The sequence below is a fragment of the Heloderma suspectum genome, chromosome 2 (genome assembly GCF_057233095.1).
Source record: "Heloderma suspectum isolate Gila_16-S chromosome 2, 16-S_ref, whole genome shotgun sequence".
Taxonomy (NCBI): domain Eukaryota; kingdom Metazoa; phylum Chordata; class Lepidosauria; order Squamata; family Helodermatidae; genus Heloderma; species Heloderma suspectum.
The window spans coordinates 72,910,555-72,927,912 of record NC_139459.1 but is presented as its reverse complement, the minus strand read 5'-3'; the positions used below and the strand labels follow the sequence as shown (position 1 = coordinate 72,927,912).

At 39.8% G+C, this 17,358-nt stretch overlaps 1 protein-coding gene across 5 annotated transcripts in view; it reads left to right on the top strand.

The window, feature by feature from the left end:
* EPB41L4A (erythrocyte membrane protein band 4.1 like 4A) overlaps positions 1–17,358 on the top strand; it is a 161,572-nt gene that overhangs the window by 84,626 nt on the left and 59,588 nt on the right. For 4 of the 5 annotated variants that reach the window (XM_084833867.1, XM_084833865.1, XM_084833866.1 and 1 more), the window contains exons 4-10: positions 478–529; positions 3,904–3,982; positions 6,358–6,455; positions 7,439–7,559; positions 9,893–9,980; positions 12,362–12,450; positions 13,222–13,285. In XM_084833867.1, the coding sequence (XP_084689993.1) occupies positions 478–529; positions 3,904–3,982; positions 6,358–6,455; positions 7,439–7,559; positions 9,893–9,980; positions 12,362–12,450; positions 13,222–13,285 (591 nt within the window). Of the gene's footprint in view, positions 1–477; positions 530–3,903; positions 3,983–6,357; positions 6,469–7,438; positions 7,560–9,892; positions 9,981–12,361; positions 12,451–13,221; positions 13,286–17,358 lie in introns of all 5 variants that reach the window. The other variant, XM_084833868.1, reaches the window with a different exon arrangement.

The window sequence follows — 17,358 nt, the reverse complement described above, 5'->3', positions numbered from 1 at the left end:
CTATCAGAGTATTGTTTAATTTTGTGTGTTTATTTTTTTGTTTAAATGCATCCCACCTTTCATCCCTGAAGGATTCTCAGGACAGCCAATGATTAAAACAGCAGTAATCAATATAAAATATAAAATAGCATGTATAGGTGATGTGTAGAACAAAAAAAGTGACATCACTCCAGACCAGTAGGATTACAGTCTTTAAGAACCTCCTCAACCTTGGTGACCTCTAGTTGTGTTGGGCTACAACTTCCATCATCCCCAGCCAGCATGGCCAATTGTGTGTGTCTAGCCTGTGTCTACAGAGCTTGAGGCAGGTGCAAATGTGTTTTGCATTATCTTACGGCAGGTTGTTGTGTATACTAGCTGCAATTTGTTTTATTCTTTCCAGGGCAAAATAGGGCCTTTGATCTTAAAATTCCCTTAATATAGAAACATATATATTGACATGTATTTTAATAGTGGTTTTTATGACTATTTTCACAGTACTGGCTGGATCCTGCAAAGACCCTTACAGAACATAAGGAGCTCATAAACAGTATGTATATAATTTGTTCTTCATAAACACTGGTAGCGATGGAGGTACATAGAAAATAATACATCTGCAGAGCCAACAACTTTGTGTGTGGAGGTCATTTAAACTATCAGGCCTCCAAGTCTTTTGAGATCATCAGTATTGCTATATATAGCAACCTCACAATTGCACACACTGATTTGAGTGCTAAAACGTCTGTTTCTTCTCTTTCCAGCCCCACATATATTTCTTTCAAACTTTCTTCACAGTACTAGAACTTTTTCAAATCTCTAAAATGACAGTACTTTTATACAAACTGGGATTGCATTTGCTTTGAGTTTTTAAACTTGCTTTTTAAAAAGCATCTAGAATTCTGGTACGTAACTTTGGAATTGTGGCAAGCAGTTTGCAGGGCAGTTTGCCAAACAGACCATCACAATATAGCTTGGGAGAGCACAACCCTTCAGCTGTTTTGGACTACAGTACCCACAATCCTTGACCATTGGACCATTGGACATGCTGGGTGAGGCTGATGGAAGTTGTAGTCCAAAGCATTTGAAGGGCACCAGTTTAGCTACCACTCAGATATGGCCGCTGGGAAAGACTGAAGGCAAAAGGAGAAAGGGACGGCAGAGGATGAGATGGCTAGATAGCATCACCGATGCAATGAATATGAACTTGAGCACACTCCGGGAGAGAGCTCAGGACAGGAAGGCCTGGCGTGCTATGGTCCATGGGGTCACGAAGAGTCGGACACGACTGAACGACTGAACAACAACAGATATGGCCACTTCATGATAAAGATGGGGAACTTGAGAAGTGTGGCAGCATTTTCCTGAGGGTGTGGGCCAAATTAGAGGGATGCTGCAGGAAGGAGAATAATTATTTTGGTCAGCCTGGCAACAGAGGGGAGCCTGACCAATCCTCACTTGTAGCCATCTTGAGAATCTAGTATAATAGTGCAGCTAGGGATATCTGTTGAGGGGAAACCTGGCTCTTTTTTGGGCCTGGCAGATTCCCGTGGCACCCCTAACTTGGCTTGCATTTGCAAACTGAGCCAGGGGTTCGTTCCCGAAATCTGGAAATTTTTCCGTTTGGGGTGGGGGGTTAGCATAAAAAGCAGTATATAAATTGCAGACACAATTGTGCAAATTAAGCAAATTTTGGCTGGTTTTTATGGAATTTGTGCAAATTTCAGCCTCAATTTATGCAAATTACAGCTGCAATTTGCACAAATTGCTTTTTACATTAAAAAAACCCAACCTGGAATCCATGCGCTGGCCTGCCTTGATGCAGATGAAGTTGGGCCAGCTCGTGGGAAAGTAAGCCGAAGTCTGGAGGGCCGAGCTGACTAAAGCTCAGCGAGCTTCACCCCCTGGATGGATTCCTCTGATATCCCTAAAAGCAGCCAACGCAGGAACCAGCCTGCTAATTCTGAGGCTAATGTGTGTTTTGCTCTTGCACTGGTGCGGTTGGGAATGGATAGGATTCTAGCTGAGAACACAAGATAGAGGCCATATCTTTATTCTTTTGTTAACTGTGCTTACACCTCAATCCTAAAGCAAAGTATTAGAGTCAAGCCCCCTGTTTGTTTGTTTTTTATTTGAGACTGTTTCCAGCTACATTTATTTACATCTGTAATGTCAGGGGCAATTCACATGACCTTTGAGTGCATGGTAGCTGCTGGAAAAATACCAGCCTGTGGCCAGCCAGTAGCATTCAGGTTAGCTGCTGCCATATGGGCGAGGAAGCTCTTTGCAAAACACAGCAAATGCCATTTTTGAAGCTCGTGGTGTGCAAAAACTTTAATCCCATTATGATTGCTACATTAGACTGTCCAGGCACGAAGAATTTCACACATGGCGTGAAAGAGCTTTTCAGTCTCTTGGGTGAGTCCGTAATGAGAGTATCGATATATCCCATATTCAAAAATAAGCAAACACAAAGCAGCCTTCACTAAACTTCAAAGCAAAACATTTCCCTTCTGAAATCATTCTATGACAATCATTTAAAGGCAATTAAACACAGCATTCCAAATTGTTTTATTTTTATCTCATTAAAATATTTCTATCCCATGCTTTCTATCCCAACAAGGGGATCTCTAAGTCTAAACTGGTGCCCTCCAAATGTTTTGAACCACAGCTCCCAGGATTCCTGACCATTGGCCATGCTGGCTGGGGCTGATAGGAATTGAAATCCACAACATCTGGAGGGCACGAGGTTGGAGCAGGCTGTTGTAAAGAAACAAAACATAATAATATTACTTTAAATCAGTATGACAAATAACATATGGATTTTTAAATTTTTATTTTACTACATTTATGCCTCCCTTTTCTTTCAAGTTGCTCAAGGCAGTGTATATGGTTCCCCACGCTCAATTTTAACCACATTACAACCCCTTGAGGTGGGCTGATATGACACAGATTTCCAGATAGGCTCTAAATTAAATTATCTGATGCTAGACTTGAGATTCACAAATAACCATATTACCTTAAAATCTGATCTAACTGAACAGAGGCAGGTTCATAAGGGAAGAGATGGTCCTTCCTGTAACATGGGTCTAAGATGTTTAAGGCTTTGAAGGTAATAAATAACCAGTTCTTTGAATTGAGCCCAGAAATGGACTGGAAACAAGTCGTGTGATATGAAAGTGAAGTTGCATGTTTTCCCTCAAATGGCTCTAGTCAAAGTTTTAGCCACTGCATTTTGTACTGGCTGCAGTTACCAAATTCTTTTCAAAGTCAGCCCTGTATAGACAGTTTTACAGTAATCCAGTCACCAGTGGAAGCTGAGTAAAAATCCTCCTAGCCACCAGCTGGCAATCCAGGAATAAATCCAGGTCCAGGATCACTTCCAAGCTGATTTTTCAAAGAAAGGACAGTCCTGTCCAAACAGGCTGGACCACTTCTGTCTTGTCTGGGTTAAGTTCCAGTTCATTAGCCCATGGGGCTATTCACACGTAATGAGAGCAAATTATGGATTTATTAACCCAAGATTTGCTGCACTACTAACAGCTATTGAAGTTGCCTTCCTTCCCATTTTTCCTAGGAGGCAATTCAAAAATTATTTGCACTGAAGTCTTCCAAAGAATCTTAGGATTTTAAAGTAAGAACCACCACCTACATATCCAAGCATCTTCTATGTAGAATGGATAAGATGGTAATACTCGGAGCAGACTGGTTTAGGCAGGGGCCACAAGCCACGAACAACAACTCATACTTAAACCCGACTGAAATGTACTGGAATTACACAGAAGCAGCAAGGTTGCAGTCAAACACACACTTTATTCAGGAAGATCTTCTCAAAGAAATGGAATTTACTTCCAAGGAAATGTGTTCAGGATTGCAGTGATTTGAATGTGTGTTTCATATAGTAATTAGCATTCTTATTTCTCATAGCTGGTCCACCTTATACACTTTACTTTGGTGTCAAATTCTATGCCGAAGATCCATGCAGGCTAAAAGAAGAAATCACCAGGTATAGTATTAATGACACTTAATTATTTGCAATAAGACTGAGCAGGCACTTTAAAAACAGCTAGTAAGTCCACGGGGGATTTGTTCATTTTTAAAAGAGAGGGAAGAGGGAAAAGGAGAACAACTTGAGGTTCTAATTTTCTTGATACAAAACCCTTTTTTTAAGTTATCAGAAAATCTCAGTTAAGGCCCACTGGTGTTAATGGAATGGAGTTAAATTCAACTTAATATGTTTTAACTTCGGTTGGATTGTGCCCAAAGTTTTGCACTGATTGTGTTAAGGGTGTGTGTTCTTGTTTGAGGGTGTTTCCAGGCTAGGCTTTTATCATGCAGTTGTTTTGGCTCATTTGCAAATTTTACAGTGGGTCCAGACATCAGCATCTTCCACTTGTAACTCTGGTATTTTCCCACTGCTTTTTCTTTTCACAAAACATTCTCTTCAGGAGGAAAAGATGGAATACTTACCTGGTTCAGATGACATGACAGCCCACCATGGGTTAATTGACCCTTGGGTGCTATGGTGCATGCCGGCCACCATTATGAATATGCAAGCCCCAGCCAGGGGCTTCTGTGACTTGTTGTGTTGCCCAAACCTGGGCGGCGCGGGTTACTTGAGGGTTAAACAATGCTTGTTTAACTCACAGTCTGTTTTTGGGTTATGAGAGGGTTGTTTAACCCTCAAATACCCCCGCTGCCTGGGTTCGGATGTCACGACAAGCCACAGCAACCCCCAGCCAGGGCTTGCATATTCATAATGGTGGCCAGCATGCGCCGCAGCTCCTCATGGGTAAATTAACCTAGAATGTGCCGTTATGTCCTGTGATCCCACCCAATGTCTTTTGTTTGGCAGCACTAGGAACCCTCTGTCTGGAAGCACCCTGTATCATTCTCAGATTTGTATTTTACTGTGGTGTATCTGGTTCTATATAGAGTGTTGCTCTCCCATAGTTTTTGGGTTTTATTCTAACATAGCTATAAGGAATATTTTTAATGCTCATTCATTTTCAAAAGCAATCAACCCATGCACAATATAACAGAGCTCTATAATGAAAGATTCATACCCCATGTTGTATTAGATAATGATTTTAACCCATTACTTCAGATTAATAACGAACATGTGATAATCAGATGCTGATTGTGCTGCATTTTAAGTGGACCTGTTCACTTTACAACCTTCACCTTGACCAGCGAACACAGACAGCAGATAATACATAATAATGCAGCATTTTTTGTAACAGCATACGCTACTACAGCTGCTTCTGCACTAGGCACTGTTGTTTATCTGCAGGCTTACAGCCTTATCAGCCCCAGTCCATGGAATTGTGGAAGCAGAAGAAAGCTATGTACACACTGCTGAGCCTGCAGAAGGCTGTGTACATACGATCATTTGTGTAGCATAGTGAGTGACTTTTCCCCTCTTTACTATTATTATAGTATTAGCCCTGTTCTAGCAACAGCAGCTAGATAACTGCACAGATGTAGCAGGAGAGGGGAGAGTCTCATTATATGGGAGAAAGCCCTCTTTCCGAATTGCAATTATTTCTTTTAGCCCCATAGAAGAGTGAGATCGAATAGATTAGATAGCCAGCGACTCTGGTTTAATTGTCTTTTGTTTCTTTTTCTTTTTAAATGTTCTTAAATGTGCTGGAATGGGGGAGCATGCACTCTTCAAAGAAAAGTGGATTTTCAGGAAAGAAAGAAAGAAAGAAAGTAGTCTTGAAATGGTGGGACTTTGTACAAATTCCCAGCATCCTCATAGAATCACAATTCCTGTGATTCTTTCAAAGAAGCTATGACAGTTAAGTTCGTATCAAATTGATCTAGATCACTAGATGTACCCTAAGGTAGTGCCAACCTCCACCTTTTAATTTTGCCATAAATGCACAGCAGTGGGTTGGATCCAAGATTGTTGTTCTGCCAGAGTAACTGATACCACTGGCGGAATGGGACTTCCCCGTCCCCTTCTTTACCCTGCAGCCCCCTGCGTATCCTCCAGATCTGCTCCGTAGGGTTAGGGGAAGGAGAGGAGGGGAAGTCCCATTCCACCAGTGGTATCCGTTTGATTGCTGGAATGACAGTATTGCATCCGACCCAGTGAATGCACAGCATATAATATATATTGCCACAGCTTAAGTTCTGGGCAAATGCACATTATGTTTTTCCTTTTACATTTTGTTTGAGCAGGGAAAACCTCCACACCTGCACTAAAGATACAAATGAAACAAAATGTGATTACCAATTTGTCATGTGTGCTCTCTGCCCCCTCCCAAGCTAATGTAATAATTCTTTTTTAAAATAAAACACTGATAGTGAGATATTAGCACGTTAGGATATTTACATTTGTATAGTTAACTTTACTTTCCGTCTTTGTTTCAGGTATCAGGTTTTTTTACAGGTGAAGCAGGATGTCTTGCAAGGGCGCTTACCTTGTCCTATCAACATCGCTGCTCAGCTGGGAGCTTATGCAGTACAGTGTATGTGCTTCAGGTGTACTGATATTGTATTTTTTAATACTAGGGCTTTTATTTGTAGCAAAGGTTTGATTACATTTAAACACCTGAATTGTGGTGAATTGAATGCTGTAGATTATAAATTGGTTCTACTTCAGGATAAATTCCAAAGCAATAATCATGTTAGTCTGTTGCAGAAAACACACACACGCACAGAGTTTTATAGCACCTTTAAAGACTAACAGATTTCTTGTGGCATACACTTCTGTGGACTAGAATCAACTTTATCAGATGCCTACCACATCTTCATTTTCATATTGGAAAGTGGTCTCTAGTCCACAGAAGCTTTCTTCACAACACATCTGCGCATCTTTAAAGGTGCCACAAGACAGGCCCGATTCAGATAATGATAAATCAGGGTTCCAGGGGAATCGTGGCTTATTGTGCTGCCTGATTGTTCCCACTTGGCTTCTCCTGCAAGCAGGAACAGCTAATCAAATCACAGACATCCATTTGTGGTTTGCTTATCATTAGGTTTATTGTGACAGTTTGTGAGAGGAGCTCCTTCTACCTTTTCATGGATGCCAGTAGCCATCAACGTGCAAGATGGGGCCCACTTTTAATTTCTTTCCAAATACGTTTGTCTTTCTCCTTTTCCTCTCCCCACTTTTCCCTCTTGTTCTTTCTCTTTATGTATTCTTTTTCTCTCTGCCCTGACATCTTTCTCCTTCTCAAAAAATTCTTAAGCAAAAAGAAATGAAAAAGGAAATTATGGTGCTTCTGGTGCGACCTCTGGTGTTGTCCTGACACTCCTAGTTGAATACTAATGATCTGTACTACCTTGGGTTGTTCTCAGCTGGGTAATTCTTCCCCTTTCTTCACCTCACAGCTTTTCATTGTCATACAGATTTATAATGTGTGAGCTGGGAAATAAAATAGCTTTGTGTAAGCTAAACACCAAAAAGTGTGTAATTAATTTTTTTTTCTTTTGTGTGTGTACTGTGTAGCTGAACTTGGAGACCATGATTCATACAAGCACACTGCAGGCTATGTTTCAGAATACCGCTTTGTTCCAGACCAGAAGGAAGAACTAGAAGATGCCATAGAACAGATACACAAAACTTTGATGTAAGAATGTTTAATTAATGTTGAATGGGAAATTGTACAAGGGAAAGGGCATTTACGAAGCAGCTACTGTGTAAACAGGGAAGATTGAGTTCTATTTTAAATCTGCTTACATATGGGGTCTGTTTGTCCTCTGGAAACAGCCATTAGTATAACCCATGTGTTTCAGCTTGGCACTTTATATCCCCTATGTACATTATAATATAACAGTGTACTTTTTTGTGCCTTCAGCTGCCAACCAGAGGCAGTATTAAATGGTATGTATAAACATAGAAAGAAATGGGAAATCATACAAATCTATAAACACATAAGCATAACACCCACCATCAGTAAGATAGGATGAAGGATGAAGTTACAGCAATAAGGGCACACTTTTAAAAAAGTCTGGCAGTGCTCATAATTTATAAGATTAATAACTTCATCAATCAGCATAGCTGTTGGCAGAATCTTGCATGTCATAATCAAAAAAGTGAGGGAGAAGAAAAAACATATTTGAGAAATGAGTCAGGTGATGAAGTTATGGATTGTGGAGCCAAATGAGTTGAGAGATAAGGCTCCTTGATAAGATGATTGCAGAACTGAATGCCAATACGCGTAGAAGTTGGAAAAGACTAGGAAGTTTACTCTTGAGCAGGAGAAATAGCTTATGGATGGAATGTGTGAGTTGGCAAGTCAAATTTAAGGAATTTTTTCATATATAAGAATTGGGATAATAAGGGGAATCATGTAGTAAGAAAAAGTATGTAAGTATGCAAAAGCTTGTGATAGACTTCTGTAAAATACTAGGTTTGTAAAATGTTCATTACATTGTATAAAAATGTCTTCTCCTGTGATTATAGATGCCATTATTTTATAGGATAACAAGTAGCTTTACTCTGACAGATTATTTTATAATCTTCTCTCTTTTCCCAACAAGTTGGGGATTAAATTGATCCAGGATTTTTTCTCCTGCAATTGGAATGTTGTTAAATACAGCAGGGATCCAGTGAATGGTGCGGGAACACCTGATGCTGCAGAGTTCGTGAAACTAAGCAGGTGTAAGCCTGATCAGTAAGAATCATTGGGAGCCCTGTGTAAGAGTGAGATAGAAGTATAGTATTTAAAACACACACACACCAGCATTTTTTTATTTATTTTTTACTAATAATGAAAAGTGATGCTATTTGGGCATAATATCGTGGGGAAATCACTGTAGCCTCACTGTATCCATAAATTACTGCACATGATGGTACTGTGGCGTAAAAAAGTAAAAATGAAACGTTTGACTTTATGCTGTGTTAAGGGAAACTGGGGCATAGACCCAGCTGATAGCTAATAAAGGAATGATAAAGACTGTTGTAAGTCAGTAACATTTTCAGATCTTGACAAATCTTAATATGCATGCTATAGCATTTGTTTACTGTTGTTAGTAAATGGATATGATTCAGCATTTTGTGTGTGTGCATGTGTGCACACATACCCTTTTCCTTTGACTCAAGAAATACGGAATAGTTATTTCTTTTTCCACATCTTAAAGATACAAATCATAATTTTCCAGTGCAGATTACGATTCTGTTTGTTCTGCATTCATTTCCCAGGGAATAAAACCAATCTAAGAGTTAGATTGGAGCAATACTGCTTCCAAATAAGGTTGTAAAGGACATTTTGACATAGATCTCAAGGTTGATTGTTTTTTTCAGTCAAATTTCACTAACAGACAATCTGACTTTCTTTAAGCAAATCCTTCTAGTGAGGGAAATTCCTCACCTGAAGTCATAACATTTTTGATTACTTTTAAATGTCAGTTTAGAAATCTTACAAAGTAACAAACCTCTTGCACATTACTGTCTAATATAGTTATTCCAAACAAAGACTGCGATCTTGCAGTGCTGCAACAAGTATGTAAATGCGCCTCAGAAATAACAACAGTTTATGCCCTGGTTCATATGTTACCTGTGGCAGTGGTCCTCTCTTCATGCAAATGATGTCACTGTGACACAGGACCTTCACACAAATGTTCAGAGACCCCTTTTATGCAGCTTCTCTCTGTAAGAAAAAAAGGGAGGGGGAATTGAGTTAATGGAGGCTCCAGCTCATATGTTGTATCATCTCCATGTTGAATGGGGTATGTATGAACCCGAGCGATGTCAGTATTCCTCATCTGTGGCAGGAAGCCACATGAATATAATTTATTAATCTCCTTCTCCCCAGACTGAATATTGATTGATTGATTTGTGATACTTGTATACTGCTTAATATAATAAAAAAACCTAAGTGGTTCACATATAAATATTAAAATCACATTTAAAATACACTGTTAAAAACAAAGATATGTCTATGGTTGTTATATTAAACAGGGGCCAAGTTCCAGCTGAGGCAGAATTAAACTATCTAGGAGTGGCAAAGACACTTGAAATGTATGGAGTCGATCTTCATCCGGTCTATGTAAGTCATATCTTTTAAAATAAAGGTATAACTGTATGTAGCTTTGCTGACCATGGGCAGTATCCAACTCTGCTGCTCTGCTTACACGATTGACTAGTGCTTCCATAAGCAACCTCTTGCACAATGGCGATAGTGTATGCTGGAGTGATGGGTTTTCCAGGGAAACCCATTGCTCCAGAATATGCTGTTGGCATTGCACTAAAGGTTGCTTACACTAGATAGTGCTCCATCAGTGGCATAAGCAGAGCGGCAGCACTGGATACTGTCCCATTTCCCCAAACCATTAATTTGCTGTGGATGTTGTAGTTTTTAGATGCATATATAAAGCTCCTCAGACTGTAAAGTGAATTTGACAGCCTTCAGATAAAGGATCTTCATGTGGGCTTTGATGTACACAGATGGTTGTTCAGACAATCAGCAGGGAAAACAAGGTAGCATCAGTTGTTTACCCCATCCCCACACATGCTGGTCGCGGTGCCAGGATTACTGTAATTATCCACCCCATGTTGCAGGTTGCCCTGTCATCCAAACACAGTTTGGATGACAGGGCAACCTGCAGCATGGCTGTGGTGACTTACCCACCCTACAACCCATGCTGAAAGCCATAGGTTGTAGGGTGGTGAAAAGGTACCACGGCCGTGCCACGCACTGGGTTCAGTTGACACAGCAACCCATAATGTGGCATGGGTAATTAGGCTAATCCCAGTCACACGACCGGCACACATGGAGGCGGGGGAAACAACTGATGCGGCATTGTTTCCCCCACTGATCATCCAAATCTTGTCAGAGTGTTTTGAATGGGGAGAAAGCTTTAAAACAGATGGTATAAACAAAACAATAAAATTGAATTCAAGCTTAAGAGGAGTAGGACATGAGTGGTATTCTTACTTTGAGGAAAACTGCTACTCTGACGACCACACTGGAGGGACAGACACAGGGAACTATGGCAGAGCAAGTTTCTCAAGCAGGAATTGGAATCTTCTTGATTACCAAGACCTGATGTACATGCCTTGCCTATAAGGCTACATCAACTGCAATTCCTGACTATACTGGAAATGGACATCCCTTGCTCTTACTATATTGATAGGAAGTGTTTTCAGGGCATGCCAAGGTTCACTTTTGCTATAGTCACTTCAGTCCCTTGCTCCAGCTGCACTATCCCCTTTCCACCACAGGGCCATTACCAGCAACTGCCCTGGGGAAAGGATCTCAGAAGAAAGAGGCCAGTAGGTAGGTAAAGATCACCTCAGGCCCCTGCTCCAGCTTGATCATACTTCCCTTCCATCGCGGGGCTTTCTACCATCATCCGCCCTGTGGGATGGATCCTCCTGATTAATTTTTCATATTGTTTTTAATGCTTTTTATTAATGTATTGTTGGTTTACTTGTAAACTGTCTTGGTAGGAATTTATCCTGAAAGGCGGGATATAAATAATTGTAATAAATAAATATGGTGCAGTGAAGGAATTATAAAAGGAGGCTTTAGGGATTGGAGAAGGGGTGGATTAAGATGGAACTCTTATTCAGCCATTGCGGGTAAGAAGGCCTAAGACTGTAGAGCAAAAGCTGAGGCTGAGTGTTATAATTCCTTCTTTTTCTGATCTAAAGAGCTCCTTTAGGTCCCCACACGACACTGCATATACCCAGGGAGATGGTTGACCTTTTTTCTTTGAAGAACAGACTCCAGTGCTGTACCACAAACTGCTTTTGCAATTCTCTTCAGCCTCAAAAGCAGTTTGCCATATAGCATAGGAGGCCGAGTCCACTTGGGCACATGGACTTGGCTGTGCGATTCTTTGGATCCTGGACTTTGCCAACAATGTCCCTGCCTGAGGAGGATTGGCGGCAGAAACTAGTAACTACGCATTTCATAACCCAGTGTTCTTCTTTTTAAAGTGAAGTTTAAATCCATATGTAAAAGAAGGATGGATTAAGGAGACTTTCTATGAAAGAATGTGGTTGCATTTCCATATAAAAGTCAATTAACTATGCTGGAAAAATAAAATAGATTACAAATCTGAGGGATTTATTCTAAGTGTCGTTACAAGATAAAAGGGCTTTATTACAAGGGTTATGTTCAGGCAGGAAATATGAAAGTAACACCAAGAACCTGAGCAAGGCCCTCAAAAAGTTCAAAGTAGTAGGAAATAATAGATAATTAGTAAGTCAAAGGTACAGGAAGGTTGAAAGTTCCTTAAATGTACAGGACATTAAAAATAATTTCAGTATATGTTTTCTTCTGACTACCATGACAGCACCAGCTTAGCAAATGTTCACCATTGTCTATCTTTTCATTGTGGCTCTAGCAGTTCTTTTAAAAAGGCAGGAAGCCTTCTCTAAACACACAGATATTTACATGCATAATTTTACATTATTTTCCAGGGTGAAAAAAAATCTGAATATTTTGTAGGATTAACCCCTGTAGGTGTGGTTGTCTACAAAAATAAAAAACAAGTAGGAAAGTATTTTTGGTAAGTAACATCTATCCATTCAGCCCATATAACAATAATTGTATATTAATTCAAGCTTCCTATATACCATTCTGTTTATAAAATATTTTTACATCAATTGGATAGTTTCATAATGTTATATCTTGGCTCATTTTTTGCTCACATAAAGAGTTCATATAAATAATAACAACAACAACAACAACAACAACATTTATATCCTGCCTTTTTTCCTCTTGCAAGGAACCCAAGGTGGCTTACATAGTCCTCCTTCCCTCCATTTTATCCTCATAACAACCCTGTGAGGTAGGTTAGGCTGAGAGCCAGTGAGCTTAATGGCTGAATGGGGACTAGAACCGAGTCCCAGTCCAACACTCTAACCACTACACCACACTGGCTCCTTTTTCCTCTAATGGATACCTAGTACTGATTAGAGAGAAAAGTAATTGCTTCGGTGACAGAAATACTTCTTGCAAAGTTTTATTAGGAGCCATCTCTGGCAACACTTAATTCAGGAGAAGGCACACATTTGATATAGAGAAGCAAAGCAGACTATTGATCTACATTTCCATTGTATGATAATAGTTAATGACTATTATGTTTTCGTAGTTAGACTTGTTCATTCAATAACGAACTTTATTTATTAAAGTATTTTTAGATTACCTTTCTGGGCAGTGCCCCCCCCCCCCCCCCGGCCATGGCTAACAAGACACACTTGACATCCATTCCAATTTTTGTTGTTGTTGTTTTATTAGTTGGTTTATTATGATACTTTTGTCTTTTTCTAACACTTAGGCCTAGAATTACGAAGGTGCACTTCAAGGAAACTCAGTTTGAACTCAGAGTTATGGGAAAAGATGTAAGTTTATATTTTTCTGGCCTGAAAATGTGGTTTATTAAGTGCACAATCCTAAACACACTGACAAGGAAGTAAACCCCATTAAACACAATGATACTTACTCCTGAGTAAATATGCATTGGATTGTGCTGTAACTGTATCTGACTAATGGCAAAAAAGCAATTCAGTAAAAAGACTTCGGTTTTATCTCTATCAGAAATGATATTTAATTTATGTGATTTGTTAATTCTACTTGTAGTTTTGAGAAAAAGAAAGGAAATGCTTTGGGGGAGACATGGTGATGTGTTCCCCACTACTCTTTTCAGTTGTCTGTTACATTTGAGGCAAGGACTGTAAAGTTCTTATAGCAGAGTGAGACTTTATCTGCACCATCTGAAATTGTAGAGTAAATTATATTGCATGGAAGCGCTGCAAGTTGTGTATTATTTATGCTTATAATAAACATGTCTGTAAATGCCTTGAAATTATTTCAAATGTTTACTACAAATGGGAAAACTTGGAAGCTTTAGAAAGGCAACGTCATTGCTTGTGATGTAACAGTTGGTGACTGATTTGTTGATTTGCTGGGTTTTTTAAATGAGACCTCACTATTGTGCTCATGATATTAAAATACCTGACAGCACTTGGTAATATCAAGCCCTGACAGGAATGCTTCAGGGAAGTATTTCAAAGAACAAGGATGCAAAATATTATGTGTACTTTCTCCAAACTGCCCTTTAAAAAGGTCTTGTACAATGAACTAATAAACCTTGTTTAGAGATTGGGAGTGGGTGGTGGTATTGTGTACTCTCTTCTCAATTCACATACCAGTTCTCCCAATCCAGTGTACTCTGGTTCATTGATGGATCTGACTGTTCATTGCTGGATTTGACTGTTTGGTGAAAAGCATTCTAACCTTGGTTAAGAGCAGCGGGTGGGTGAGGGGACTAAACTCCCACTTGGAATCCTGATAGAATATCCTTCACACGGAGCTTTTATCCTGCTATTGAGAGTGCTCACTCATGGAAGTTTGTGGGTCCTTTTCATGATGTCGTTAACTTCCAGGGCACATCCAGAGATATTTCTTGATTATTCCATCTCATAAAGATCCGGAACGAATGAACCTTTTTTTAAACTCGGAACATTATGTGATTAAAATAGCCATTAGATGGCGCTGTTTCATTGAGTTCTATTGAACCTGGAAAATTAAAAGCTTCCCGTCTCAGCAACCATGTGGTCATTGTCTGGGAGCCTGCGATAAATGCAGAAAGACTCCAGAACGGGAGGACTGCAGGGGGTTTCTTTAGTGTAAAGGCAGCCATAATCATGAACTAGAGTATAAGGGGTGAGGACAATTCACATAGAAAAGGGAAGAGGAAGCATGTGGTCCCTATCCTCGTTAATTGTCCTGTCTGCACTGGACTACTTCTGTAAATTAGGTGAGATATAATTACTGGTTCTTTTTAACAATCTATTCAGAACTTACCTTGTATGGTTTCTTTTTCCTGAGAAACTTAGATGTCATATCAATTGAACATCTTTAAACATAGTTGTAGTGTTTTATACTGAATATGTTAGCCTTGAATATGGACTACCATATAGATGAGGAATACAGAGTATCCCCCAGATAATACCAATGAATAAAGATATGTTTGTTGCATTTAGAACTTCTTATTTCTGCTGTGATAAAACTTCATGTTATGATTACCTATGGGAGAACATTACTTCTTATAGCTTCTCCTCCAGGCAAATTAAATTAAAGATGATAAACCCATGAAAATGTCTAAGCTTTAAAAAAGCTGGGGAGATCCAATTCTCATTTAATGATCAAGGGGAAATACAAGTAATTCCACTTAGCAGCTTTAGAAATTAAAGCTTTACTTAGATATATCATAAAACGTGAGGCTTGTTATGAAGAAACTTTCATAATGACAGATTTAGCTGTTTGTAGGGGTTTATTTTCATAAACTAAACAAACAAAATTTATGGGTTACATCCAGATTTAAGCCAGATCAAGTGTGCTAACACAAGTGGATTTCCCCACCCTCTCCTTTCCATGGCAGCCTTTCCAGACCCCTGAAAATGCTACACAGGGTCAGGAAACCCAGCTAAATGGGGTGAACTGTGGTGTGTATATTGTAGAGGAGGATTCCCCAAAAATTGGGCAGAGGGACCTTCTGTGAGAACAGCCCTTCCTCTTGTGGAAGGTCCCTTCTCATGGAAGGCAAACCCTGGATTCAATCCTATGAATGTAGCATTATAATAATCCAATATGGCCATCCAGTACAACTGCTTATTAATTGTCAGGTGAGTCAGCCCAAGCCCTGATTCTCCAGTGCTGTCACCGTTTCTGATACATTTGCTGTTCCTGGTTGCCGCTGGTAGTCTGTCCCAGTTGCCATTTTTTGCTTTTCATACAGCAATGAATGAACAGCATCATAAGAAAACAGCTGGAACTGAGGTACTGGTAATCACAGTACCGCAGTAACGAAGAAAGGTGAGAGGTGGAAGAGTGGAAATGTGTATGTATAGTCAACAAAAAACAACTCCCCAAGTTTCCTGAAAACTTTTAAAAAAGAGTTTGTTATGATGCATACAATAAAATGCAGACACCTAAATTTATGGCATATCTCCTAAATTCAGTACTCTTCAAGTACTTGAAAGCTTGTCACAGAGAGGAAGGCCAGGATCTCTTCTCGATCATCCCAGAGTGCAGGACGTGGAATAATGGGATCAAGTTACAGGAAGCCAGATTCTGGCTGAACATCAGGAAAAACGTCCTGACTGTTAGAGCAATATGACAATGGAACCAATTACTTGGGGAGGTGGTGGACTCTCACACACTGGAGGCATTCAAGACGAGGCTGGACAGCCATCTGTCAGGGATGCTGTGACTTGGATTCCTGCATTGAGCAGGAGTTGGACTTGATGGCCTTGTGGGCCCCTTCCAGCCCTACTATTCCATGACTCTATGACTATTCTATGATTCTACTGAGGGATAAAAAGATACGCCACAGAGATGCTATCCATAATTTAACGATTACACAGCCAGTTTACACATAATGGCAAATTGTAGGTTAATGAACCCACAATTTGCCATTACATGTGAACCAGGTGAAAGCCTCCAATAGAATTGGCTGGATAAAGTTCTTACAAATAAGGAAAATACTGAATGTTGTGTAGTATATGCATAATTATATATAAATATTTTGGTCTTCTCAGTTTTCATTCTATTTATTTAAAGCATTTTTCCCTGCTCTTTAGCCAAAAAGAATCTCAGAGCGGTCTGCAAAGATCAATAAAAAACACGGCAATCCCAGCCTTCAGGCATACAATCTTAAAGACAGAACCAAGAAGAAAAAGGATTGGGAGGGAGGAGAAAGAACGCAAACTTGGGCACTAGTTCTTAGTTACAAAATGTCCAGCTGGAACAGAAGCAGTTCAAGGAGAGGAGGACCCAAAAGTTGCTGGTCTCTCAGCTGAACTGATGGAGTTGCCTGTTTCCCTTCTTTCTGTCTGCTTCAGCCTCTTCACACTTTTTCCTCTCATCAGGGATCAGTGTCCTACTGTAGCTTGCCTCCTTTTAGGTACTCTTAATTGTACTTTCTGTGTAGTTTGATACCATTATGTGATTAAGGGTACAATCCTATGCATTTTTAAACAGAAAAGAGTCCTACACTGGTTGGAGAATGCTAGAAGTTGTAGGACTTTTTCCTGTCTAAACATGCATAGGATTGTGCCTAAAGCCGATAATCCTATCTATGCTTACTAGTTTAGTAGAAGTGGGACCTGCTTCTAAGTAAATATACATTGGATCAGGCTGCACCTAGAGTTCAAAAATATGCTTCCCCCTGGGGGTGGGGGAATAACAAAATTTTAAAAAGTCTCCATTGGGGTCAATGAGGCTTTTTTTCTTTTGTTAACCTGCATAGGGGGGAATTTCAAGAAGCAAATTGTGGTGGTTGGGAAGGGAGAATCCTCCTTTCCTGAAACCTAGTGATCCCAATCTGAATCAGGACCATACACACTTTCACTAGGGTAAAAAACAAGGTCAGCCTCAGCTACATGCTACACAATTAGCGTAACCTGTAGTT